Source organism: Canis aureus, chromosome 21 (assembly GCF_053574225.1).
Source record: "Canis aureus isolate CA01 chromosome 21, VMU_Caureus_v.1.0, whole genome shotgun sequence".
NCBI classification, from domain to species: Eukaryota; Metazoa; Chordata; class Mammalia; order Carnivora; family Canidae; genus Canis; species Canis aureus.
In genome coordinates, this window is record NC_135631.1 from 19,179,721 (window position 1) to 19,206,361 (window position 26,641).

The 26,641-nt window shown below is 42.6% G+C and overlaps 1 protein-coding gene across 4 annotated transcripts in view; it reads right to left on the reverse strand.

Annotated features, from left to right (window-relative positions):
* Nucleotides 1–11,868: 11,868 nt before the first annotated feature.
* Nucleotides 11,869–26,641, reverse strand: part of MPPED2 (metallophosphoesterase domain containing 2) — a 175,939-nt gene continuing 161,166 nt past the window's right edge. For all 4 annotated transcript variants that reach the window (XM_077863416.1, XM_077863413.1, XM_077863414.1 and 1 more), the window contains exons 5-7: nucleotides 19,475–19,590; nucleotides 16,024–16,137; nucleotides 11,869–13,290 (exon numbers count right to left, since the gene is read on the reverse strand). In XM_077863416.1, the coding sequence (XP_077719542.1) occupies nucleotides 13,172–13,290; nucleotides 16,024–16,137; nucleotides 19,475–19,590 (349 nt within the window). In that variant the 3' untranslated portion in view covers nucleotides 11,869–13,171. The remainder of the gene's footprint in view (nucleotides 13,291–16,023; nucleotides 16,138–19,474; nucleotides 19,591–26,641) is intronic.

A 26,641-nucleotide genomic window follows, 5' to 3' on the forward strand; every position in this document is an offset into this window, starting at 1 on the left:
TATTCTAGCTTTTAGCAGCTGGCTGCATGTATCTGCACTTTTTATTAAATTTCTTATCCCCTAGACTGCTTATTCCTTATGCTTGTACATAACTATACATTTTATGGGTGCTATAAATTTAAGTCTTGCAAGTGGCTGGTGGTTTGCTTCGCAGAGCTAGTCTTAAATATGTGCTTTCTAATTCTGGATTTCAGCGCAACAACACAAGGAGACAGAGGAGGAAATCAAATTTATTGAAGGAAATCTCAGGTTTACTTGCAAACTCGGAGTCACAACTTCCTACATCTGATCAGCTTTCATTTTTTTCTTTGTTAACATTTCGATTTCAGTGCCCAGGATACAATTATCTCCATCTCAATCACTAGTTGAATGCTATTTTTTGTTAGCTTATTTTTTAATTTAAAATAGTTACACAAGCACATGCAAAGTGAATTTAAGAAGTGTAGAAAAGTACAAGGGAGAGAAATCATAAATCAACCATTGGAATATATAAAAGGTCTAATAAATGATTTGATAATGGTAGCACATATGTTTCAGGCACCATGCTAAGCTCTTTGCATCCATTTTCTCTCAATAATCCTACGAGATCAGTACTGTTATGACTCTCATTTTATTCTATTCTATTCTATTTTTATTTATTTTTAAGTAGGCTCCACGCCCTGCATGGAGCCCAACACAGGGCCCACACTCACACCCCTGAGATGAGGAACTGAGCTGAGATCAAGAGTCAGATGCTTTACCAACTGGGCCATCTAGGCTCCCCATCACTTTCATTTTAATGATGAGGGAACTGAGGCTCAAAGAGATTATGGAATCTGATCAAAACCTCTCAGCTAGTGAGTGATAGAATCCTGTCCTGAATCAAATCTGTCTGACCCCAAATCCCATGTTCCAAATATGATACTAAAAGTATGAGCTATTCACCACCATTATCATCTCAGGTTCATCTTTTCAACCATATGCCTTGTGACCTTGGAACTAAAAATCCACCTATTATGGATCTTTACTGGGGACAGGGCCAAACATTTTTCAAGAGATGCTTCTTAGCTTAGCCTGCACAATTCATTCCTTGAGTTTGACCACTCCATTTCTCCATTTTGTAGGAAACAAGGAAAACTGGGCTAGGGATTTCTTAATAAATCATTATCCTTAGAGGTAAACATGGTACTATGATTCATATCAGCACTTCAAGGGCTATAAATTATTATAGCTCCCCCACCCCCCTTTAGTAGTAGAGAGAGATTTGCCTCAATTCACTTATATTCTTTCAACCACTCTCCATGGTCATACCAATGAGTTATTTTAAGGTGCTAGGGTTGAAATTGTATGGGGCTTTGGACAAGAATAATGAATGCTTGTCCCCTTTTAACACAACTTCTCTGACTTAAATTCAACCTATTCCACTCATTTGCCAAAGAGGTAGTTCTAGGTCTTATGTGACCCTGGCTACTGCTGATTAGATCAGGGGTAGACACATAACCTAGGATGCCAGTTCATTGATTAGGAAGAAGCTGATCAGGTAGTATTTTCTTTAATTAAGCACCAGATAAAAGATCCATGAACAACTACTACTGAGATGCCTGGAGATTCTTGGTTTGTTCCCTCCCTAGGTTTGCTTGTTTCTTGTATTTATTATATCTCTCCCTTTAAACTGCAGCCACCCCCCACCCCCTGCTTTTTTAGAAGTGAACTGGAGTGAATTTTGGTTCCTGGGAATCAAATATCACTTGGACAAGAGAGATGTATTAAACTTTCTTAAGTATCAGAAATAGCTCTTTGGAAGTACAAGTGGGTAAAGATCTACCAACTAAAAAGCATAAAATGGTACGTATCAGACTTGAAAGAGTTAACTTCCCACAAAGAACTAAGGGGTTGACGTTCTTCTCTTCAGTTGGACCCAGATTAATTTTGGTTGGTTGCAAATGGTATTTTTATTCAGGAGGCATGGGACATATGTGATAAATTTGAGGACTATCATATGTCTTATAAAGAGCTAATTGTTTGTGAAAGATGCTCTCCCAGTGACACACACAAGTCTGATGTACACTGGCTGCTGGCTCTTCTATAACAATTTCATTAAACTATCAACCCTTACACCAGAACATAATGTGACAAAGCAAAGATTGTCTTCTTTGACCTTGGCAGGATCTGGAAACATTAAAAAGAGATCAAATACTTTTTTTTTTTTAAATAATAAACAACTTTATGAAGTTGTTAATCACTCTGCATATTAAATTCAAGCACAGGACTTATAAGCCACTTTCTCATTAACACTGTTGTTAATTTTTCATGCTGTATCCAATTTTCTCCATGTCTCAAACTAACCACTTCCTCTAATTTATTAGCTTAAGAACTGCCGAATTACAAAGGTAAGAAAAAATCTTGTGCTTTGCCTTTCCTCCAAAATTAGACTCCCAACCCAAGGAACTGGAATTTTTCAGTATGGAATCATTTCTCCCCATCCTTTAAATTGCTGTTTTATCAAATCTCTGGCCTCTGGAATGCTGGCAGACATTACTCAGAGTAGAATGTAATGTACTGTTTCTTGTCTTTGTAAAAGTCATTTTGCATTTATCTTCAGAATTATTTTATCATTTTACGAACAGTTTAACATATTTACTCATGTGTAAATGGACAATGGGTGAAGATTAGAGAGGCTTCATTTGCAATGAAGACCTCAGTAGAGTCTCAAAAAAAAAAAAAAAAAAGATGGTTGAGCTACCAGCTAAAGATTATAAATTGTGGATATCAAATTATGGCCATAATCTCTAACCTTTAAGATAATTGCTTTTAAAAAACAGACAAAGTTTCTGAAATAAAAAAGAATTTATCTCAGCCTCACAAATAGTCTTGAAACTCAGCACTGTTCTGAAGAAACACTTAAAGTCTTGAGTTTGTAGTTAATTCCTTATTTGTAATTAGAGAACGTATTTGCGGAGAGAAAGTTTTTGACTGACTTACTTGGAAGAAAAAGGAGGCAGTCTTACTTGGAAGAAAAAGGAAACAGTAGGAGAATTCAGGAATTGTCCCAAACCTTTAAAACAGTTAAGGTCCTGGCCCATGGGAGAGATATTCCATTCTTCATTATTTGAGCATCCCTTTCAACATGACTTTGTTGATACCAATGTTAATATTAGCCAGAGAAGTTCTAAATCCTTGAAGAATAAAGAGTGCATTCATTAGCCTGTTTTAAGACATATCATCCAAACACTAAAAGTTTAAAAGGCCTGAAACTTTAATTTCTGAGATTTAATATTAGCCAGACCTCTCTGTTATAGACATGCTCTTCTAACTAGGTCCAAAGGCCAATTATTTTGTATTCATTCCTTTTTCCAATAAAACATATTTGTCATCAAACTTTCCTAAATGAATTTACGGATACATTTTCCTTTTTACACGTCATGGCCCCAAAATAAAACTTATGACATATAAGCCCTGGTCTGCAAAAACTACTACAAAAGATTGAGACCGTGAGTTATAGGACAGCAGGTGGAGAAAATGTTGTAGTACCACTGATTTTCATACACATTACTTGGAGGAAACAGGCTCATTTGCTCTGATGCAGGTTAGACCATGTGGTTAAGGCTTTGGTTGGAGCTTCTCTTTGGCCCGATTCTAGACTGAATCTTATGCTAAACAGAGTGCCTGATGCAGAGCGGCCACATGATAAATATTAGCAACTGGGTGCATGAGTGTAAAGGTACGGATTTGCTTCCCTGACCTCAACTTACTATCCCTCAGGTACATGTTACTGGCCATTAAAAACACCCAAAAAGGGCAGCCCTGGTGGCTTAGCGGTTTAGCGCCACCTTCAGCCCAGGGCGTGATCCTGGAGATCCGTGATCAAGCAAGTCCCACGTTGGGCTCCCTGCATGGAGCCTGCTTCTCCCTCTGCCTGTGTCTCTGCCTCTCTCTCTCAAATAAATAAATAAATAAATAAATAAATAAATAAATATTAAAAAAAAAAACCAAAAAGATATATATTGGGTGTGCCACTCCACCTCCAAAGCTCATTCTAGGAATGAAGACTAAAACAGAATCTCTGTTTTCAGGTGAGTAGTAGAAACATTTTGTAACTAAGTGAACTGTAAGTGGATTCAACTGGAGAATGGCAATTTCAATTTTACAAAACTTTCAGATGAGAGAGAACTACATAAAAGAACAAAAAGGACCAACATACATCTCCCTCCAGAATGCCTCTAGGCCAGCTGTAATTATTTTGGGGGGCGGGGAGTGGTAATGAAAGGAGATTGCCTCTACTGAATTACTTTTAACATCGGTCCAAAGTGGTGGTGATGAAGGGGTTCTTTAAATAGCTTTGAGAATGCTGAGCTTTCCAAACAGTAGGTGATGTCCTCAGCATCCCAGTCAAGCTATTCACTGCAAATGCTACCAACAACCGCAGCACTACTGGCATGGGTATAAATATTCATATCAATAAATGGGATACTGCTGAATCCACAAGTATAGCTGGAATAGCCCTCATATTGTCACTTCACCAGAGATACGTAATTTATTTCTTGGGAAAAATCTTCTGTAAGAGTAACATCCTCACGAAACAGTTTTCCATGCGCCACAGTGTTGATTGTGCTGGAAAAACCCATCACGTATAGAAGTGATGAGAGGTCCAGATCTCCTGGGCCCCTACAAAAGCCAGCGGACTTCATATTAATGAAAGAGCCAGGCAACTAACTCACTTGCCCCTTCTGTTCAAGGGCGTCCTAACATCAGAGAAGATAGATATATCATAGTTTAGAGAAAGCAAGTGATCAAAAGATATTCACAAGTCACATCTCTTGGCCTGGGAAATCAAAAGGTTAATTCAGGTTTGGATCTAGACCTCTTGCTTTCTCTTTCCTCATCCCATTCCCCTACCCCCACTTGACGTTTCTAGAGTAAATTTCTCTGCACAGTCTCTGAACTCAAATAACGTTATTGCAATTCCTGGATGCTGTATCCACAGACTTGATCCTTCCTTGGGAAGATGGATCTGTTGTATGTAAATGCAAGAGAAATACAATGCCCATCTACCATAGTTTCTGAATCTTTTCAGGACACGTGGAACCAACATACTGCTCCCATCGCAACTAGCAATCTTATGATTAGCTCCCGATTTTTTATTTTGGTTATTTAGTCCTTAAGAAAACAATGTAAGGAAGTTCTTATCCTTCTGTACATCTTATTTCAATTCCAGCTTATTCCAATTCCATTCTTATTTCAAAACCAGCTACGTGACACACTTGGAATTGCCACTGGCCAGACTGGTAACCAGAAATATAACCAATCAAGGAAAAGGGTTAATTTGTTAAAAATGGGACACAGTATTGTTGAAGAAGACACAGACAGACTGACAGACACATACACACACATTCTTTCACAAGAGATACTTTAATGCAGAAACAAAGTTGTGATAAGTATCACTTTTCTTATTTCTATAAAGTATATTTAAACAAATTTCTCAGGCGAAACCTTCCAAGTTGTATTTTTCAACTTTTTGAGTTAAGAATTAGGAAGATAAACATAGAGTTTCAAATCTCACCACCATTTAATAATGCTAGATGGGAGTACTGTGTTGTATTATCTTTATCTTACCATTATTGTCATCATCTAATAAGACAAAAACCTTGTGAAGTGGTCCCCTTCTGGTGTTTGAGTCGGTACTAGAGCTTACTTAGGAAATGCAAGACTCTGCCTTCTTTCAAGGAACCTTCAGCGGGTAAGAATTATCTTGATGTTCCTATTTATCTTCCATTTCTGATCTGCTAAGCCATGCAAAACTGAGGGGTGAGAGGCCAAATGTCTCCCTCATGGGGAGTTCAAGGAAGTGGGGCAAATTGAAAGAAGGAAGGAACTGCACTCGTGCATGCAATATCTTTTCTCTTCCTGGTAAGAGTGAGTTCAAGAGAACTCATGGAAGAATCATTGCTTGTCCAAATGCCCACACAGCCAAAGCCCTGGCTTCCATACCTCATAATGCAACCCTAGTGGTCACACCACAGGAATGCAAGCCCTTTCATCCGAGAGTCACAGACCACAGTGGACACCTTGACCGGCTCCCCAGGAAACACTGGTCAGAAGGACATCAGTGCAGCTCAGGCCAAAGTCACCCTCCAAGACAAGTTGAGAACAGTATAAAGAAACATGTGCTCAGGGCAGTATTTCTCCAGAGAGCTATTTCAGATTCCACAGAAGAGTAACTGGTGGCCTTGGATAAATCATTCCTCTCATTTATGTGCTGAACGGGAGAAAACAAGTCAACAACCGATGCATGCAAAAGCATTTGGAGGTGATGGATGGAGACATTATGGCGCATTTCGTCAATGGCATGCCATTAGAGAAAACCATTTCATAGAGTAAATTAAGAAAACAAACCAGCTACGTGACACACTTGGAATTGCCACTGGCCAGACCGGTTTTTCTCCTTCAGGAATGAAGCTGCCTGGGATTGACATTATCATTATCACTCAGACTCCCTTTCCTAGGTTAGCTGCCAGTGCTTGTCTGAGACTTCAATCCCCGGCCAGCACTTCCCCATACGGATGGCCACTCACATAACTGGACAAACCGATCACAGGCCCTGATTTTCTTTTATTGCTCTTTTGAACTATTATTTAAACCTTACTGCTATTTAACTTCATTGTGTCAATATATTGTCTTCTTCACCAAATTATAAGGACCTTTCATGACAAGAACAGAGTCTTGCAAATGAAGCGTACTGGTCCGGCACTGTGCCTATCATGTGCAGGAAATGTCTATTGATTTCATCTGTGATTAATTTCTCCTATCTTTTTCACATACCTGGCTATTGTCTGCCAAACACTGATTAATTCATTAAGAAAGCATGTCTTCAGACCTAGATGCTGGGAATGCAGAAGACATGGTCACTGAACTCGGGGAGCTCACAGGCACACAAGCAACAGTCGGAACATGATGCGGGTGGAAGTGCTCGCGGGGGACGTGGCAGTATGGAAAGGAGGCGTTCTGGGTATGGGCAGGGGGATTCAGGAAAGGCCTCTAGGAAAAAGGAGTCCTTTTGAGGATTAAGTACTTGGTACCAGAGCATTATAGCCAATGTGGGCCAGGGCATGTTGGTGAGCCCAAGCATGGAGAATTTGGGTTCTAAGTCATTTGCTATTTTAGAAGCTTCTACTGAAAATCTCAACCTATCCTCAAGGTCATCCACTAAGGTCAGGGCAGAAATGGGCTATGAAATTACAGGCCCCTTCCCTTGGTAAACGGGCTTGAGAGCACTCGGATGCACCTCATGGTAACCGTGGCTTCATAAAAATCAAAGCTGATTGATGGGTGCAGGCTCTCTGCCTCTCCGTGTTTAGTCTATTCGTGCTTTTAGTACCACTGTGGCCATGCTTCCTAATGGAAATGCATTTCTCTCTCTCACCATTACCCAGATATAGATGCTCTCAGATATGAAAGGCCTTTTACCTCAAGATTTTTGTCTTGTAAGACATCCCTAATTCAGGAAGGAAACAAGGAGGAGTTGCGAAGAACCTACCACAAATGTTTTGTCTTGTATTTGAGAGGGCGGCGGGGTGGGGGTGGGGGGAATTAAAGGGCTCAATTTATGTATGGCATGGGCTTGCAGCTCCATTACCTTGACTCAGTTCAGTTCAAGGAATTCACTTTCTCTTGTGAAAGACTCTGAATAACCTGGAAAAATAAGCTAATGTTTCCTTTTTCACCCCCCCTAGCCCTTTTCTTTTGCTTTAAGAAATTGTGATGGACAGCATAATAAAATCTTGCATGTATAATGAGAGCTCTGTGGCCCAGGAGCCTAGTGATATTATCATATTAATTCCAATAAATCCACGATGAGGCGGGAATTCTTCCCATTATACAGATGTGGAACAGGAGCCTGAGCAAAGTACAGCAGGACATCCAGGCTACCCAGAAGGCAAATGGCATTGCTGGGGTTTGAAAGCAAGTGCATCGGATTCCAAAGTCAGGGGCTCTTACGGACACCCAACAGGTTTCAGAGTGGACATATCCGTGTATGTCAAAACACGTGACAAAAGAGCAACATCTCTCTTGTGGGAGGAGGAATTGGCTGCCTGTCTGTCGGTTATAGGTGGACTGGTTGAAAGGAAACAAAGTGACTCATCATGGGAACACTTGGAGGTCAGATTCTAAGGTCTAATAATAATCTGGCTTAATAATAAGAAGCCACAGATAGGCAGGTTGCTGTTCTCTGGTGAAAAATCATATTATGTCTGGCCAAACTGATCTCTCCATCTGTGACTAATTCCTGAATGTCAAACTGAAAAAGCAGTTCAAGTTCAAAATTAAGAGCCGAAGGCAGCCCGGGTGGCTCAGCGGTTTAGCACCACCTTCAGCCCAGGGCGTGATCCTGGAGACCTGGGATCGAGTCCCGTGTTGGGCTCCCTGCATGGAGCCTGCCTCTCCCCTCTGCCTCTCTCTCTGTGTGTCTCTCATGAATAAATAAATAAAATCTCTAAAAAAAATTAAGAGCCCAAATGCCAATGTAGGGGGCTATTTCTTTTTTTTTTTTTAATTTTTTAATTTATTTATGATAGTCACAGAGAGAGAGAGAGAGAGGCAAAGACATAGGCAGAGGGAGAAGCAGGCTCCATGCACCGAGAGCCCGATGTGGGATTCGATCCCGGGTCTCCAGGATCGCGCCCTGGGCCAAAGGCAGGTGCTAAACCGCTGCGCCACCCAGGGATCCCCTAGGGAGCTATTTCTTTTGATTTACTGTGTGACCATGGTGGTGCCACTGACCCTCTCTGAACCTCTCTTGAGTTGCGGAGCCTGACTTGACAATGGACACCAGGGAAGAGTGAGGCTTTGCAGAGAGGCTTTTGGATCAGTGTGGTTTTCTCTTCCATGGAAAGGCAGGACATGAGCAGAAAGGTAGAGATAACATCTTGAAAAGGAAGGGGAAGAACCTTGTCAGAGAGTGGACACACAGGTAGCAGTCTTGCTACTTCATCATCAAGTAGGAGAAAAAACATTTTGCATTTAGAAGCTGACATCCAAAAGTGGGCCTGGAACCTTCTATAAAACCGCCTATTAACAATGTCCAGTCCTGGAACCCTCCCCTCATCCAACTGCTTTCCGCTCTGTGCCCAGCCATGTTTCCAAAGCCTCAAGCTTATAGCCAAATCCTCAAAACAAAGTAGACCTTAATTCACTTTGTTTTAATAACTCAACAAAAAGTACTTGAAACTTGTGGGAAAGTGGGAACAGGGCATGAAAAGATACTGGAAAACCAAAATAAAAGATGGATGTTCACTCTGACGGAGCAGCATGGCCTTGCTGGGGGTGGGGTGGGGGGGGGACATTATTCTGGGCACAGCAAGTATTTTATCTGCAATTGACAAATCCCAAATCCTCCCAGCTTCTGTTTCTCCCTACTTAAGACCTGGGTCACAGTATTTATTTACTTAAGTGATGGAGATGAAGGCAGGCTTAACGCTGGCCACCTGTCAGAATAACAGTGACCTGCCTCTTAAGGGGATTTCAGCAACCCCCCAACATCTTTATACGACAAAAGGGGATTGGGAGAAAATGGAGAGAAAAAAATGGACTAACTGAGCTTGAAAGAGATGGTGACACGGAATACAAAGACTCCAAGGAGAGACAGAGGTGCTGAGATCCACGGGTGCCATTTAAAGCAACTCTGAAGAGTACGGACCCCTTCCTCTCCTGAGATGATTAGAAGGGATTTGCAAAATACAATACCCACACTGAAAAGTCAGACCCCCTTAACTGCCTCTCACAAGTGCCCTTGGGGTTCTTCATAGTCTCATGAAAGAGGTTCACTACAGTTTCCAAGGAATGCAAACAAATACACTTTCTCAGAAATAATGCAACTGGTGCTCTTGAGGGTGAGAAGGCAACAGACAGGTCCTGCCTGGAGAATGTCAAGGGTGCACGGGGGTGGGGTGGGGTGGGGGTGGCGGTTATTTAACAAACTGGATGCTGTAGGCAGTGATCTCTGTATCACGACTTACAGCAACTTCATCATCACCAATCCCGGTTTGTAGCGATGGTAAAGTACCCAGCCCAAGGTGTCAGAGCCAGTCCGAGGAGGAGCCAGGACCTGGACAGGCCTGCCGGCCCCTGGCTCTGTGCTTGGATCCACGCAGTGTGCTGTGTCTCCAGCAGAGAAGAAGTGGTCCAATTTGATGTTATAAAGCCACACTGAAGGATGCTCCAACAGCTCCTACATAAGTGATAAGAAATGCCCCCAGGCTCATATCAATTTTGTATCAGCTCTGGAAGGGGATCAACTTTTCTAGTCCAGAGGCCAGGTGATAAAAAAGGGCAAGGGGCTACGAATTCAGACGGACCTGGTTTTGAACCTTCCATTTTTCTAGGGAAATTTATTTAACTTTTGGAGCCTTGGTTCCCTATCTATAAAGTGGGGCTTATGTGACCTCTCCCGGGGTTTTGTGAGGGTGAGAAACAAAATATGAGACCTGCTCAGCAGAGTGCCTGGTGATGAAAGGACAGAAAGTGCCAATTTGTAAGAGCTATTTCAAATGTTCCTTTGTTAGAAGGCCCAGTGGAGAAAGCGTCAGGCCTTTGGACAGTCATCCTGGCCCTCCTGGAGGCAATTCATACATATGGAATGGTGAACCCAGACCATGAGCCAGTCTGCCCTGTAGATTTAGCAGGCTGGGTTGCTTCCTGCCCCCTCACAATGGAAAGCAATTTTAGTAAGTGCTTAGCTTAATTAGTTTGTGTCCAGACGTGCTGTCAAGAGCTGTACATGCATACTTGTCATCATGATCATCCACCTGTCTCTGGAAAGCCTGCTTTTCCAGAAGTCCAAGCTTAGCTCCAAATGAAATTTCCATTCAGTCACCTTTCACTCCAGCTCCCTAGGAAGAGCCCTGAAGTCAACACCTTCTTCTATTGATGTAGCAGATCAGAGGAGGGTTGTTAACTTCTCACAGTACGTCCTTTGGTCCATCATGGCTACTATGGTCATGGACCACCTCTGCTTGGGAAGGTCAAGCGTCTGCTCTGCGAGCTCAGACCAAAGTGTCCACCACACACTCTAGGTGGCGTCCAAGACACTTAATCAATATTAACAACTATGATGGCCCAAGATGATTACATGTGAGCCTGAGCTGGAATTCTGGCCTAAAACATTCTCTCTACCCTACTGGTACTGAAATCAAGGATTCTTTTCATCAATTACAACCAAAGGGTCCGCAATGGAAGGAGGAAAATCTGTCAGCATACAATCCAGTGAGCACAGGAACGCAGACTTTCGGACTACACAGCAGATTCCAGATCATGCTGCTTTGCTGCTTTTCTTCAATGGCTGTTCCAGGGAAAATAAAAAAGACTTTTTTTTTTTTTTTTTAAATAAAAAAGACTTAACTTGGTTTACCACACTCCACCACCACCTGTTGGACTCCTGGCTGCCACGTTTTAGTGAGGGACATCAATAAAAGAATAGTGAATAGTGAGGGGGTGATGGGGTAATGCTCCTGGGGACAAGTAAGAGTCCGCAGTGGTTACTCTATTACCCACTGGTTCACCCTCTCGCTGCCAGGCACACAAGCGTCCACAGCCTCCACTGCACGGTCAGCCTTCTCATAGAAATTACAATGGTGAGGACGAAATATTCACCCTCAGAAGCCCACGGCAAGATAGATGACAGTGTGATGGAAGGAAAGAGTAGACTGAGTGCCTTATCGATCTACCTGCCAGCCTGTGAATGGTGGGTAATAAAAATTTATTGAAAATCAGAAAAAAAAATCACTTATTCTAATTCTTCTGAAAGGCAGTACTAATGCTGCATGTGAATAAATCCCTCCTTCCCCAGGACTAAACCACCATCCTCCTACCAGCCAACCCTCCAAACAGGACAGATTTAAAAATCTTGCAATTTTATTTGCATATAAAGGCCGCTAGATATAGAATATCACAATAAATTTAAAAGAAACAACTGCTTTCCTAAATTTCATTAACAAGATAACATAAAATAGAATAAAGCTCAACAGCATTTACAATGGGAAAACAGAAATGACTATTAGCGACAATATTTTGTGCTAGCGAAGATTGCATCGACACACAGTGCAAAATGGGGGGAGGGAGAGGAAGTAAGAAGACGATTCAGGGTATTTAAATATAAAGGACGACTAAGCCTTATTTTAGTTACCTCCCATTGCATCCACTTAAGTCTGTACACGCCTGTAACTGTACCGAGACTTAACTCAAGCTCTTTGAGACCTTGAGTTCTGAGAAAATGTGTCAGCCCCTTCGGACTTCTGATGCCTTGCTATAAAGCATCCCTTTGCAGTCGTACTGTCCTTGGCAATATTAAACTCCTAACTTAGTCATAATACACAAAAAATATTTATATATATAAACCCATACTGAAAAGGAGTCTGCACGCTCAATTTTTTTTTTAACTGCACGAAATACTTGCTCTTGACAGATTCCATTCCCATATTTTTAAAGCTAAAATAATTTAAAAGAAACAAACAAACAATGAGACCTTGTAGAACCACAATACGGATCTCACTAGCTAAGCCATCCTTTAAACGAGGGCCGTTTTCTTCCCTGGACGCAGCTTTCTTTATAGTGAGAGTGTGAAGAGAAGTCTTTTCCACGCCTACTTTTTGTTGAAAAGATTGCTATAAATCCAGGCCATGTCTGCAAAAAAGTAAGCGTTACCAAGAAAACAACAACAACAACAACAAAACATCAAAAAATAAAATACTTCGAACAATACTCTTAAACAGTTGTGCAAATCTGGGTGGTTTTTAAAACACTACCTACCTGTTTCTCTCTCTCTCTCTCTCTCTCTCTTTTCTTTTTCTTCCAGCTTAAAGCATATTAAAATAAGACTTTCATCACCTTTTAAAAAGAAAGCTTGGCTGTCCTTTGGCGAATACTCACAATTTACTATGGCGTGGCCTTGGAGAGAACGGAAGTCATTTTACAAATTCACAATGCTCCTTTCATTTCGAATGGACGCCCCATTTTTTAAAAATAAAAAAATAAAATAAAATAAAGGAGAAGCACAACCTCTAGCGTCATTTGTGTTCCAGTAATTTACAAAAAGAACTCACAGGATTTGGAAATAAACAAGTAAGAGAATGTAAGTTTATAATTAGAAAAATGGCAGTTTATAGACCTTCCCTCACATTCCAATTGGGCTTTTAGAGCTTCAGGAACCCTGTGGGTTTGGAAGGTCAAATATAATTGGAGGGTTGGTCGGTTGAAAGCTGACTGTACACGTTGAGGCATTGATGTACGTTGTATAACCGTCGGTCATAATGCCGTAACCTGTGGAGACAGAGTGTCATGCTTACTGTAATATACACAAATGATAGTGACTCAGTGGTGGGCTGTCAGGCAAGGAAAACTCAAAAATCTTTGCCAGTGGGCAGTGAGATGAGATTCAATGAAGCCTCCCCAGATGATAACAGCTTTCAGAAGCTGCCTTCCAATTACATTCTGTTTTCTTTAGAGGGAGAATCCTTGACTTCAAAGAAAAGGGATTCTTTTTTCCTTATTTAAGCATTAGATTTGTCGGGGAAAGACTGTGATTTCTTTACTAGTGAGAATACAGAGAAAAACACTTCTCCCCTCTTCTTAAAATATGATTTTCATTTCAAAGCCCTGCATTCATTACTGAGTTCTAGGGAACAGAGAGAGTCACAGAAGAGGCTCCTCAGGGTGCACACATCCAAAACCCCAAATGGGCTTTGGGGCAGGTGAGGCAGGAAAGAGCACACAGCACTGGGATCCGGAAGGGGGGGTGCAGGAGGGTGGGGGGGATGCTCAGCTTCCTTGTCTATGAGATAATCTCTAAACTGCTTCAATGAATGGTTAACAAGAAGTGATCTTATCTCACTCGAATTGTGTGGCTTTTTGGTGCTGAGTTCCATTTCATTCAAAAAAAGTCAAGTAATCGAATATCCAAGTGATTTGCAGACACACATCACCATAGGACACTGCTTCCTAAGCTCACCCGGGCACTGGATCAAGCAAAAACACTTCCCACGTGCAGTATATAAATCTCTTGTGACCTACTGGGAAAAGCTACGAAAGTTTTTCTTGGGTCTTTGGTATGTAGGTCCCTTTTATAATTTTTAATTTGTTGAAATTTTTAACATGTTTGCAAGTTTGCACATTGCCCTGGATACCTTATATCTACCTGAGAGCCTCTGCGATTCAGTTTGTAATTCTATGTTGGTATCAGGCTCTTACGGAATAGAAAAATATGCCCGTGAACAATTAAATTACCAGGACTTACAGAAATAACTGAGGTTTTTTTCTTGTCTTTTTTTTTTTTTCTTCCTTTCTTTCCATTTGCTAAAATTTCTCCAAGTAAGCCTGTGGAGAGCTTAATGAGGGTCAATGGAAAAATCTCTTAAGAAAAGAAAAGAGGCATTTAAAATGTGCACTGTTTAGTTCTGGGGTCATAAAGTCTTGTTATCTCTCTCCATCAAGAGGTTGGTATTTGCCCTCTCTCTGCCCTCTTCAGCTGTCTTAAGTGAATAAAAGTGAGACAAGTTTATTTGAATATGATCTCCTCCCTTTTAAGCAAGTTTATTATTTTGGGACTTCAGTGGAATTCCCCAATTGTCTGGCTAGTTTAAAGCTAATTAATGATTAAAAAAAAAAAAAACCCGGATGAAATACAAACTCACATAGGCAGGCTGCAGGAATTCAAGCCTGGTAACTGTCCCCCAGAAATGCCTGTTGGACAGGAGCTCCCATCCATCCCCCCACCTCCCCGCCAATCCTTAGAGAAGGGCCTCCCTTTTTTAAGACTATACAGCTCAAAGTCAGAGTAGGATGATGTCCACTCTTGGAAAGCTGCACGCCTGCATTCCATGCACTCAGCTGGTGCTTGCACTTGGGGCACGATGAATTTTCTCCGGCATTAGTAGGATGATTTTCAATACATATGCTTTTAATTCCATGCCTAACCTGGAAGCCAATGGATTTGCGGGCTTTGAGAAGCAAACTTTTGTTTTTTCGCTTCGTCAGACACATAGGCCTGAACAACTCGCCTGCAGATTCATAAATAACTCCAGAGTACAAGCTGTAAGCAGGAGCTGGAGGAAATTCGGCAGCTGCCTATGTAAACGCACCCACGGCACACAAACCCATGTAACAGGGAGAGGCTAGTGGGGCCAGAAAAATCTAAGGCCTGCTGAATGACAGCTTTGCATCTCTCTGAAAACCCTAGTCTAAAAGAGGAAGGGAAAGACAAAACCTAGAACCATGAAGTTTCCTGGGAGGCTTTCAGGTTCTGTGAACTCGACTCCAGCTTACCTTGAGAGGCGGAACTAGAGGCAACTGGACCAGTTCCCACTTAAGGGAGATTTAATTATTCTGTGTAGCCTCAGCCTGACCTGAGAGTGCAGATGATTTCTGAGAAGCCTGAAATGGTTTTCTGAGGTTAGTAAGGAAATGACTACCTGCAAATGATGGCAGGTTCCTGCCATTTCTGTTCTATAACTTTCGTTGAGTGTCCAAAGTTACTTGCTTCAGAGACTGTCTTGTCTTCATGGGTTCTTCACGTGCATTCCATGTGAAACACAACATTTACAGGTAGAGCGAGGCCATGAAAGATATTGGGTCTAACTTCTAGGCTATTTCTTCTAGCTCTCTTAAGGAAAAAAATGTCTTTTTTTTTTTCTTTTTTTTCTTTTTAACCTCAGGGCTGCTCTACAGTTGGTGGTTAGCAAATATTTCTCGTCAGAGCCCTGAGATTCTAGAAGTTGCCTGGGGGAGTGCTGGGTTTTCCCGTAAGGTGAACCAGACCGGGCTTTTTCTCTCCACTCTGCTTAAAAGAGAGCAGCTCCATATAAAAAATGTATCATATAAAAGATATCACATACAGGCGTTTCTCCTAACAATTCATCTTATACAAGGGTTCTCCCACTGGTAAAAACTTTGACAACCACTGCTCTAGTCATATTCAGCGTAGCCAAGGTCCCCATTCTGGAATGAAATCATGGATAGTGACCCAACCTCTTGTGAACTCCTTTCTTCTGGTCTTACCTTCATGGATTCCACCAAATACGTGGAGCTTGGGCCGGACTCGTCTCTGGACTGTGTTTAAAAGCTCCACGCAGCCCACTCTTTGAAGCTCCTTTGGAACCCAGTCTCGAAAACCTAAGGGCAAAATGCAATCAATACTCTTAATTTTCTTTCTTCAGGTAAGGTTTCATTTAGACTTTCAGGAAGCCATAACTCACAGAAGGTTTATTACATTATCTGTAATCCTAGCCTCTCCATTAAAGCTCACAATGGCTTTTAAGGAACTTTTCACTTGTCACTTTGTCTTCTTTAGGTTCTTGAAAAAAAATTTTTTTTGGTTTCCATTTTTTTCTTCCTGTTAATTAACATTTTTTTTTTCTGTAAGGGATTTGATTTATGCAGCCCCGATTTCAAATCTTCATGGGCCTAATGACATTTATTCCCGGCAGTCCTGCAATATCTTTCTTTCACGATTCCGTTACTTTCTTTCTTTCTTTTTTTTTTTTTTATTATGTCTTTCTTATAGCAGTTTACCTCTAGGATGGCTCAAAGAAGACAGGCTAGGAGGGGCTGTCTGTAAGCTGGCCACAAGATACCTGGCTCTCCTTAGGTACATCAACTCTTCACCTTTGGTGGTTCCTGCTGACCAAAGCTTGGAAGTGTCAAGCTTCCTCCTCCAGTCTCCTGTCTAGCAATAGGCAACAATGTGACCTCATGGTGGCATCCGGTAAGCTGGGGCTAATTGACTACCTTTAAAGTAAAAGCCACTTACTTCAATGCCTAATGCAGAAAATCCATAAAAACCGACATCAATTATAGCAAAAGTCAGGTATCTGAACAATTATGGTCAGAAATGGAACCCATACACCTCAGCAGGATGGGTGTGAAGAAGACAGCTGGGAATAACAGCTAAATTGTAATAAGTGGGAATCCGCACCATAGCTCTATTAGCTGAGTTCTACTATTTAGAAATGATGCAGAAATGGACAGACAAGTTTACTGCACTTTGGCGAACCTGGAGGAACGAAAATATAGCATCTCCGTAAAAATATGGTAACTGGAGTGTGGGGAGCAGCTGGAGAGGCTGCAAAGAACATTAGATGAGAATGGGGGCCTTAGAAAAATTCAGCCAGGGGTTTCAGAGGAAAAAAATCCTTAGACTGGCATATTCCCTCATGGGTGTGTTTTTCTGGAAAGGGGAAAGACCTCATTTCATATAGGATCAACCTGAGGAGGCATCCTGCTTCCACCAGAATAGTAAAGTCTCCTGGAGAGATGGCTTTTCTTCTCAGCAGGACAGAATTCAAGGCCAATCTCTATCCCCCACCCAATCCAGCATTTTTACCAGAATCCCAATAATGTACTGATAAGGTTCAACTGAACCTTAGGAAAACCTAGCCTGACCTTTTAGTGTGGAACTCGTTGATGTAGAATTGACTTACCTTGTTCTACCCACAGCCAACTGTCTGGATGGTGCCATGTTTCCTACAAAGGGGGGGATGGTAGTCTCCCTCTTAAAAGTTCTTGGGATGTCTGAATTCTTTGGAGGTTAGAATTCAGACTTATTACTACTGCTACTGGCTTCTGTACCAAAATTAATGGCTTGAATGAATTGTTCTATTCAAAGCTATATTCCAAATAAGGCTTCAGTCATGTAGATGTTTCTGTCCTGAGGATATGCAAGTCTTATTTACAATAAACAGCCTAAGGGGAATCGTTTCTCTACAGAAGGAGGTCGCTCAGGGAAAGGATCAAGTTGGCTGGGATGCTCTCTCTGTAGGTCTCACTGGGTAACTCACGCTGATCAGAATATTTAGCTAACAATTCAGGATTTAGTCTCTAATGACTACAAAATAGGGAAATTAATTAATTAGGATGATACATGTTGTTGATAAGTATAATCTTTTAAAACATGGGATGGGATGGGATAGAATAGGGAAAAAAGCATGGGGATGGTGATTCTGAAATACTGAAGGAGTCAGGAACGGCTAAGATCTTGTGCAAATCTGGACAGCTTCTCTATCTGCAACAGAACTGGCTCCTAGGGGGGTGGGAAAAAAAAAAAAAAGAACTGGCTCCTCCTCTCTTGCTTCTCCCTATCATTAAAATGTGCCACCATAACTCATGGCTTGGTTCTTCTTTCTGCTGTTTCCATGTGAAACAGAGAGCACTTCCCTTGTAAGGGAAGGGAAGCAGCCCTAAGTGGGTTGGAGGAGACAATATTTACGAAGATTAAATTCACAGTATGGGACGTGTGTTAGATTTTTTATTTTTCAGTTGACAGAGGAGGCAAGTGATATGGACAACCCCAAGCCACAGGGAAAAAATTGTGAAAATAATTTATTTTGTACTAAGCGGTTTCTTCCTCTTTCCAAAACAAACTTTGCTAGTACTATACATTTGAACATTTATTAAGAGTGCAGATTTCACGCTATGTATTTTTTTTTTAACCACAATCTAAAAAAAAGAAAACTCTCCTATTGAAAGTGAACTATCTGAATTTCCTGAGTACACCTTTGTTGGACAGGAAGGGTCCTGGCGTAATAGATACCAGACAGATGGGGATCAAGGTGATAGTCGCATTTGAAAAATGTTCTGTAGCTAAGTCAAAGAGATAACAAGTTTCATGAATAATTAAAAGATAATTATATGAGTCAAAGAATCATCTTCTGGACCATAATCTGCGTAACTAAAGGTAGCTTTGAAGCACACTGGCAATCTAAACTGGATGTAGGTTCAAGGATTCTGTAGAATGAGTATTATTAAATAACTTTCAACATAAGTCCTTAACACCTTAGCCTTAACAAAAAAAGAAAAAAAGGATTCTTTGTTCAGTTATCAGCTCCAACGTTCAACTATAAAGATTTTCCAGGTCCTACTATTAGATGGAAAAGGAAATGAGCTACTCTTTTTTTTTTTTTTTTGAAATGAGCTACTTTATCTTATCTTTGGGAGAGACAGAGAGAAAAAGAGAGAGAGAAGTGGGGGGCGAGGGAGAGAATCTCGAGCAGACTCTGCTGAGCATGGAGCCCGATTGAGGGGGGGTTTGATCCCACTACCTGAGCTGAAAGCAAGAGCAGAATGCTTAACCAACTGTGCCACCGAGGCACCCCAAATGAACCACTTTAAACAAAAGTTTCCATCATTTCATTCCACCTCCCTCACTCCTGAGAAGTACGGTTCTTAAAATAAATGATCAAGCTCAAAAGACTGCGGTGCTCCATACTCATTTGATTTTCCCTGACTCGACTAAATAAAAAAAATTTAATTTCAAGAACACCTGTAAGCCCAGCAGAACTGCTGAGTTTAATTATCATACTGGTTTCTTTTAAAGACATTGGCTTTTCTTTTTGTGTTCACTTTTTATTTTTTGAGAGAAAATGATTATATCCCCGAAGCATTATTTATTACACTTTATTATTATGAAAAAAGGCAGTTCTATGACAAAAGGACAACCTTTTGCTTCACTTACCTAGAGGAGGTCCGTGTGTCATGAGTATGTCGATGCCCTCAGGGATGAGGTTCCACTTGTCCAGCAGAGACTGACCTCTGGGCAGGTTAAAGCCCCATCCATTAAACCACGGGGTCCTTTGGGGGAGATAATGCACATGGTATCAGGCCAGCAGAGCTACGTTTCTGCTCTACAATATTTCTCTCTAGCACATTCCCCCACGGTTTGCATTGCTCTCTTTTCTCTTTTTGATGGTTGGCCCTGGCAGCAGGATGCTTTTTTGTTGACTGCTTCAAAACCAAGGCATATGAAAGCAAGTGTGGAGCCTGTGAATTGTTCAACCAGAAAGGGGCACAAGAGTCTTTACAGTGGAGACTTTCCCAGCAGACCTCTATCAGAATTTTAACAATGCTTTGTCTTCTCCCCCAAATCTCCATGCTTCCTAACATGCCTACCCCTGATCCAAAGCATTCCCACTCTTCCTGCAGTATCTCAGAGCTAAGACATTCCATCAGTACTCCTTCCTCCCCTTCACTGTGACGCTACTTTAGTAGAAGGACACTTACTGGAGAAAAGACCAACAGCTCTGAAGGCAGAGCATGTACCCCCTGCCATACATGGAGATGTTCTGAATACCCTGGACTGAAAAAATACAGGGACTCTGACAGGTGAGAGAGGGTACAGGGGACAAAGACCAAATGTGGGCTTTTCCAACTATCATCAAAAAGAAAATCGGGGGTCATTCTGGAATCCACTCTCTTGAGAGGGAAGGTAAGCAGTCCACTCTCTTGGAAACTTCTACTTCAGGAATGAGTTTCTGAGACTGATGCTTCATGCAGAAGTGAAAGGAGTTCTTGTCCAGCACGAGCATCTCTAACCGGAGCTGAACATGCCTCTACCACTTATAACAACAAGAGAAAACCAATTTTTCTCTACAAATAGTACAGGCTAAGTCACATCAGAACAAAGCAGTTCCCAGGGCTGTCCTATTCCCAAACATCTAGTTATAACTTTTATTTTTTGAAACTGACTCTTTCCCACTCTGTAGAAATCCCCCACTATTTGTTAGCGTATACATGCAGAAGGCAAGATGGGCAATTTTCTGGCTAAGCTGAATTTTCCTCTTTGACTTATGCTGGTCCTTCCATGCCTCCTGAAAGAGGTGACCCTGTGTCCCAGGCAGCCTAGTCAGTCACAGCTAATCAAAGGAAGTGCACTTTTATTTAAAGCCACTCATGTGCCAGACTGTCAGACTCTCTCAAGACTCAGAACTCAGAAATACTGACCCAGCATTCATGTGGTGGTGGGCACGTATAGGCAAGGACAGAATGAAAGGAGGGCACCTGAAAACTGTGAAAATCCATCCTACAAATGAGAACCTCAGTTGCCCCTGAGGTGCTTAAAAGAAAGTTCCAGAGATAACAGATGGTGTGGCCCCAGCTAGAAAAAGAGAAACCAAGAAAGTATCTGACCTGGTTCCTAGAACTATTCTGCAAATTCCTAAGCCACCCTCAAGGGCTTACTTATAATAACAACAATACTTTTTAAAGCTATTACTAGTTGAGGGCTTACTCTGTGTCAAGGAACTATTCTAAAACACTATTTGGATTAACACAGTTAAATTTCACATGAGCTCATGGGGTATTAGCACTAACCCATTTTACAGGTGAAGAAACTGAGGCACAGAGAGCTCAAGTAAACACAACCAATAAACCAGATATGAACCCAAACAATCTGGTTCCCAAACCCATACTTATAGCCATCGCACAATTCCTCTTCTTACACAGTACTTGAATTAACTTCCTAGCTGCCCTGGGTGAGCCTCTTCTGGACTCTTTTAAGTGTCTTGTTGCTTAAAGCCAAATGAATTCTGAACTGGGATCGGGTGAATGGTTCTGAAAGCCAGCAAGGAGATGGAGGAGTGGACGCCAGTGGTTACTGCGTGCTTAGCTCTTTCACTCTTCTTTTGGTAACAGCATCTGAATTTTCTTTGGACAATCTCTCCTTCCCCCTCTCAGTACACGTGCTCTAAGGCTGACTCATCGCTGCTCTAGGATCTCCCTAAACAGTGACTGGTTTAGGGATGTACCTGTGACCAAGCTGGGAGCATCCTTAGGCTTTTGCTGGTGCTACCTAAAAAGAGATCATGGCTTTCTCTCTGGGATCCTCGGTCTTGAGGACTGTATAGGCTTGGAATTGCCTGGGAGCTTTGTCTTAGCCACCGTGCAGATGGCCTGTGCTTGAGAATCAAACCATTAAGGGAAATAAAAATAAATAAATAAATAAATAAATAAATAAATAAATAAATAAATAAGAAAGAAAGAAAGGAAAGGAAAGGAAAGGAAAGGAAAGGAAAGGAAAGGAAAGGAAAGAAAGAAAAGAAAAGAAAAGAAAAGAAAAGAAAAGAAAAGAAAAGAAAAGAAAAGAAAAGAAATAAGCCAAGCAAAGGAACAAGAGTACCCAGATGATCGTGTTAGACATGTGGATCCAGCTGTGCCCAAAGCCAATCACACATTTCCTTCCAAGAATATAAGCTAATAAAATACTTTTCTTTTTATTAACTTGAATTAGTTTCCGTTTCTGCAACTGAAAGAGTCCTAATACATAAAATTGTAGTAAAATGTAAAAATGACCTCTGTATTTATGGTAGGCAACAACGTCCACACACCCCGCCCCCAAAGATGTCCATACCCTGATCCCTGGAACCTGTGAATATATTACCTTACACGGCACACGGGAATTAAGGATGCTGATGGAGTTTAGGAGCTAATCATGCTGACCTTAAAATGGGCAAGATTGTCCTGTATTATCTAGGGGGTAATTACATGGGGTGCCAAAAGCAGAGGAAGGAGGCAGAGGAGGAAGATGCAGTAAGGTAAGAAGGATTCAACCTGCTGTTGCTGGCTTTGGACATGAAGGAGGAAGAACGCAAGCCAAAGCATGTGGGCAGCCTCCAGAGGTTGGAAAAGTGAAAGAAAGAAAAGGAACTCTCCAACAGAGCCTCCAGAAAAAACCAGAGCCTTGCTGACATCCAGATGTTAGCCTAGTGAAACCCATGTCAGATTCCTGACCAAGAGATTATAAGATAATAAACAGGTGTTGTTATAAGCCACTAAACTTGGCGGTGATTTGTTACAGCAGCCAACAGGACACTGATACAGAACCTAACATGTCGGAGCTGGCCGGGCCATCCAGGAGCTGTCGGTGGCACGGGCCTCACGTAGCACAGGTGCAGTCAACACAGCCCTTTGCAACCACACTGCCCTGCTCAGCTAGGTGCCATGCTTTGGGTTTCCTTGGAGGAAAGGCAGTGCTTGCTTTCTTACCCCAGGCCTGGGGGGTAATGCCAGGTAGACCCTTTTAGGGCTCAACTAGTCAATCTCGCTTGCATTTGTCATCTAGGACTTCCCATCTTCAGGTTCTTCAACATTTTCATCGGAGTCTGAAATAGACCATTTCCAGTTTGGGATGCCCATCCTCTCCCTTCATTTTACAATGATCCCTTTCTACTATTTGTCTTAAAGGTAAAAAGAAAAAAAAAATGGCAAGTTCTAAACCCAGTGAAAACTCAGTAAGCATTTTGGCACTGGAGAGAGAAAAAATAAGCAAAAACATCTGTTTCCCTAGATTTTGAAAACAAGCTGCTGGGCCTATGGTTTGTCTCTGAATGGCAAATAAAGAAGGCTTGAAAGAGTCCCAAGCACACCCAAGTAGTTGGTACAATGAGGAGCTCTGATTTCGCTGCTAGAGTCCATCTGAGGGCAGTCAGCCTCTGGGCCTCCAGGTCATCCAAGGGGATTCCAGAGTCAAAGGAACAAGACTTCAATTTTCTAATTTTCTCTCACAGAGTCTTCTCGGGAAACCCACAGCCCTATTCCCCCCAGGAAGTGCTCGGTTTTATAAGTGCTTTGCAAAAGAGTAAGACAAGCCCATTGTCTGTGGATACCCCAAATTTCATTTGGTTAATGTTAAGCTTGTGACAAAATCCAGAAGTTTCCAAGTTAAGGGGAAACCTTAAAAAATAATCTGGCTTTCATGTTGACTCAAACCTGTATGTATGTGTATGAGAGTGAGACGGAATTTAAATTGTAAGAAAAGGAACATTTATCAAATCCCTGATATGCTTCACATGGAGGCTTTACATAGACCATTAAACTTAATTACTCATAACAATCCCTGAATTATTATTAACAATCTTTGAGTATTGCCAGCTCTATTTTTAGATAAAAAGGCTGAAGATCAGTGATAACCAAGTAACGTCAATATTCCCAGGATTGGTAAGTAGCAGAGGGCTGATCCAAACACAGATCCGCTGTCTCCAAAGCCTCTGTTTTTTCCCCTGCACGATGCTGAACTAAAACCTTCTAGCCCACTTTTGGGTTTGGTTCTCACACTTGCAAAGTAAAAACAGGGCTGCTCCATACAGGCTCTTAGGCTGCACACGGTACAGCCTCAGGGGGTGCCATGGCATCGTGCGATTGAAATGGTTCTTTGTAAAAAAAAAATAGGGGCACACAGAAGAGACCTGTGTGCTGATTCTCATTCTGGCATCAAGCTACTAACTCAGGGGAACCTGTGATAAGAGAGCGACCGTCAGTGGGCCACTTTCCTCATCTGAAAAATGAATGCGTGCATGTATTTGATTACTGGATTTCGGATTGCTTGTAGGTTGTGGAAATCTCAGGCAGGAGCCCCACATCCAAAGCAGGTACATGCAGGGGTGCTCTTGCTGGAAGGCCTGGAAGAAAAGGCTCTGAACGCGCTCACTCACTCGGCCCCTTCCTCCTTTCTGACCTATGCTTCTGCGCAAAGCCAGCAAAACCTGGCACTCGACAGTCCTTCTATGATCGAGAAATCCTAGCATTCTAGAAGTCTGTGCAGACTATCCATGTTCTCAATAAATGCTGTGAATCACTCTCAATGAATTACCTAAACTGCCTGTAAGGGACCGAGTCTAGCGTGGAAGAAATCGCTGCGCAGAGCAGAGACCAAATGTGTCAGCATCAATGAACAGTGCTTTATCCAGTTGAGTTTCAACCTGAAACATGAAACCCCAGCAGTGAGCCCATCAGGGGTTCACTGGAAAATATGTGCACAGTCGGCCTCCAGAGCCCCACAATGGGTTTTGTTCCGTAGCAATGGGGGGTGAGGGGGGCAGGGTGGGGGGAGGAATCCAGGGGAACAATGTCTATTGCCTCAGCCAAGGACTTAATAATTAGCTGTGACTAACAAATACCACATGGGAACCAACTTGTAAGAAAATGTCCCACAAAGCGCCCTGTTGCCAGTGGGCCAATCAGAACCCGTAATCCAGCCCCTTAGAGAGAAGGATTAGAAAACTCTGGAAGGGGAGAACTACAGCTGCCTGAGGCCATTGGACCAAAGACTCAGATGGATGGAAGCTGCGGGTGCTTTCAGGGCTCCCTCCCCCTTGCTCTTGCCATTAGGGGTCCTTGGCTTCTTTAGGATGCAAGTCCAGGGCCGGACGCTAAGGGAGTTAACCTCGGCAGAACTTGTTCAGAACAATGTCAACACAAAACAGGTTTCCTATATGGGAGCAGGTTGAGATGCAATCGCTGCAAAGGTCATCTGTGTTTGCTGTACACAGTGCGGCAGTGAGGGCCGAAGGGAGCTGCTGGACCATAAATCTGAGGTTGGGACAGGTGAATGGCTCTTTACTCCCTTGCCCACATCAGTGGGGGCTGGGCACACCCCAGGAAAGCAGGATTTGGAAAAGGAACCGTCTAACTCGTTCTGCTCAGCTGGGCTCCTCAGGTTCATGGCCCTGGTGCCCGCTGGCCCACGTCTACAAACTCCCCATGTGCAGATGGGTCGGCAGGCTGCGCCACCAAGACTCGGGATTGTTATGAACTGTCGCCTAGGTTCCTCCTGTGAAAGGTTAGGACTCCGCTGGGATCCTGCATGGAAGGCGTGGAGGGCCAAGTGCAAGGGCACACGCGGGTGTGCTGGCCGCGCCGCCCAGAGCTGCGAGAAGCTGGGGGTCCTGTCCAAGTTCACCACTCTCGTGGAGGCAGAGGAACGAGCGTGGATTAGGGAACCACAGGCCAATCGAGTCCCAGGTGTGGCTCGTCCGTCTCCTCATCTTGCAGATGGAAGCAGAGTATCTGCTTACCTGGGGGAAGTTCACGCAAAACTTTCGGCAGAGCACGGACGCCAGGTGTTAACGTGCAGCTTTTAAATTTATATATAAAATATATTAGCAGCATACGTGTATGTGTGTGTGCACATGCATGCACACACACACACAACACACAGTCTCTCGTGTCATTTCTTTTTAGAATTTCCCAAGCTGCAGCTCATCAAATACTAGGCCCTCCTGCTCCAGACTTTTCTGAAGAGTCCCCAGTGAATAGGCCAGCATTACTAGATGGCTAGATAGAGCCTGATTTCCTCCGGCTGATTACTTATTAAAAGGCACTTCCTCAGTTCACTTTTGAGTGGAAGTTTCTCCAACAGGCGCTCACTCACTCGCTGGCTTGCTCAGTCTTGCAGAGACAATCCCGTGGAATGTGAGAGCACAGGGCAAAACGTTAGTCAAGGCTGCTTAGCTGGCTAGTACAGGTGGTTAGATTTTGACAGCATCTTAAATTGGGGAAGTTCCAGGAAGGGGGTGACTTTGGGTCCTTGGAATATTAATAATAATAGGGCGCTCGGAGAGGTTCACTGGCGGCCCGGACAAGCTACTAATTAACACCATCACCGCAGCCTGGCATCTCCATGAAGCGAAATTCAGAAGCCAGGGGCCAGTTTCCACGTACACTTTCTTTTCTAAGTGGAGGCACTTCAGAATTGCAACCTTGCTCACGCCTGGCACTCCCAGCCGCCACCGGCCCCTCTCCGACTGCACATCACACCAGGTCCAACAGAAGCTAATTTAACCACCGCTGGTTAAAATCACACTGCACTTCACAGCCCCCTTCACATGCCATGAAGCTGTCATGATAATTCTTGATCTCTAGCTCACCTGACAGCTCAGCCCTCCCTTGATTGCAAAGCTTCCCGTCAGTTAGAAATAGCAGCTTCCCTGGCACCAGATGTGTCATCCTGAATATCCAGATGAAAGGCAGACACCTGCCCCACTCCCTTCCTTGCCTCCTTTTCTCTTCTTAGCTCTGGAGTTTGTTAGGAAGCCAGGCTTCTCCCCCAAGTCCCTCCACTTGGCAGCCT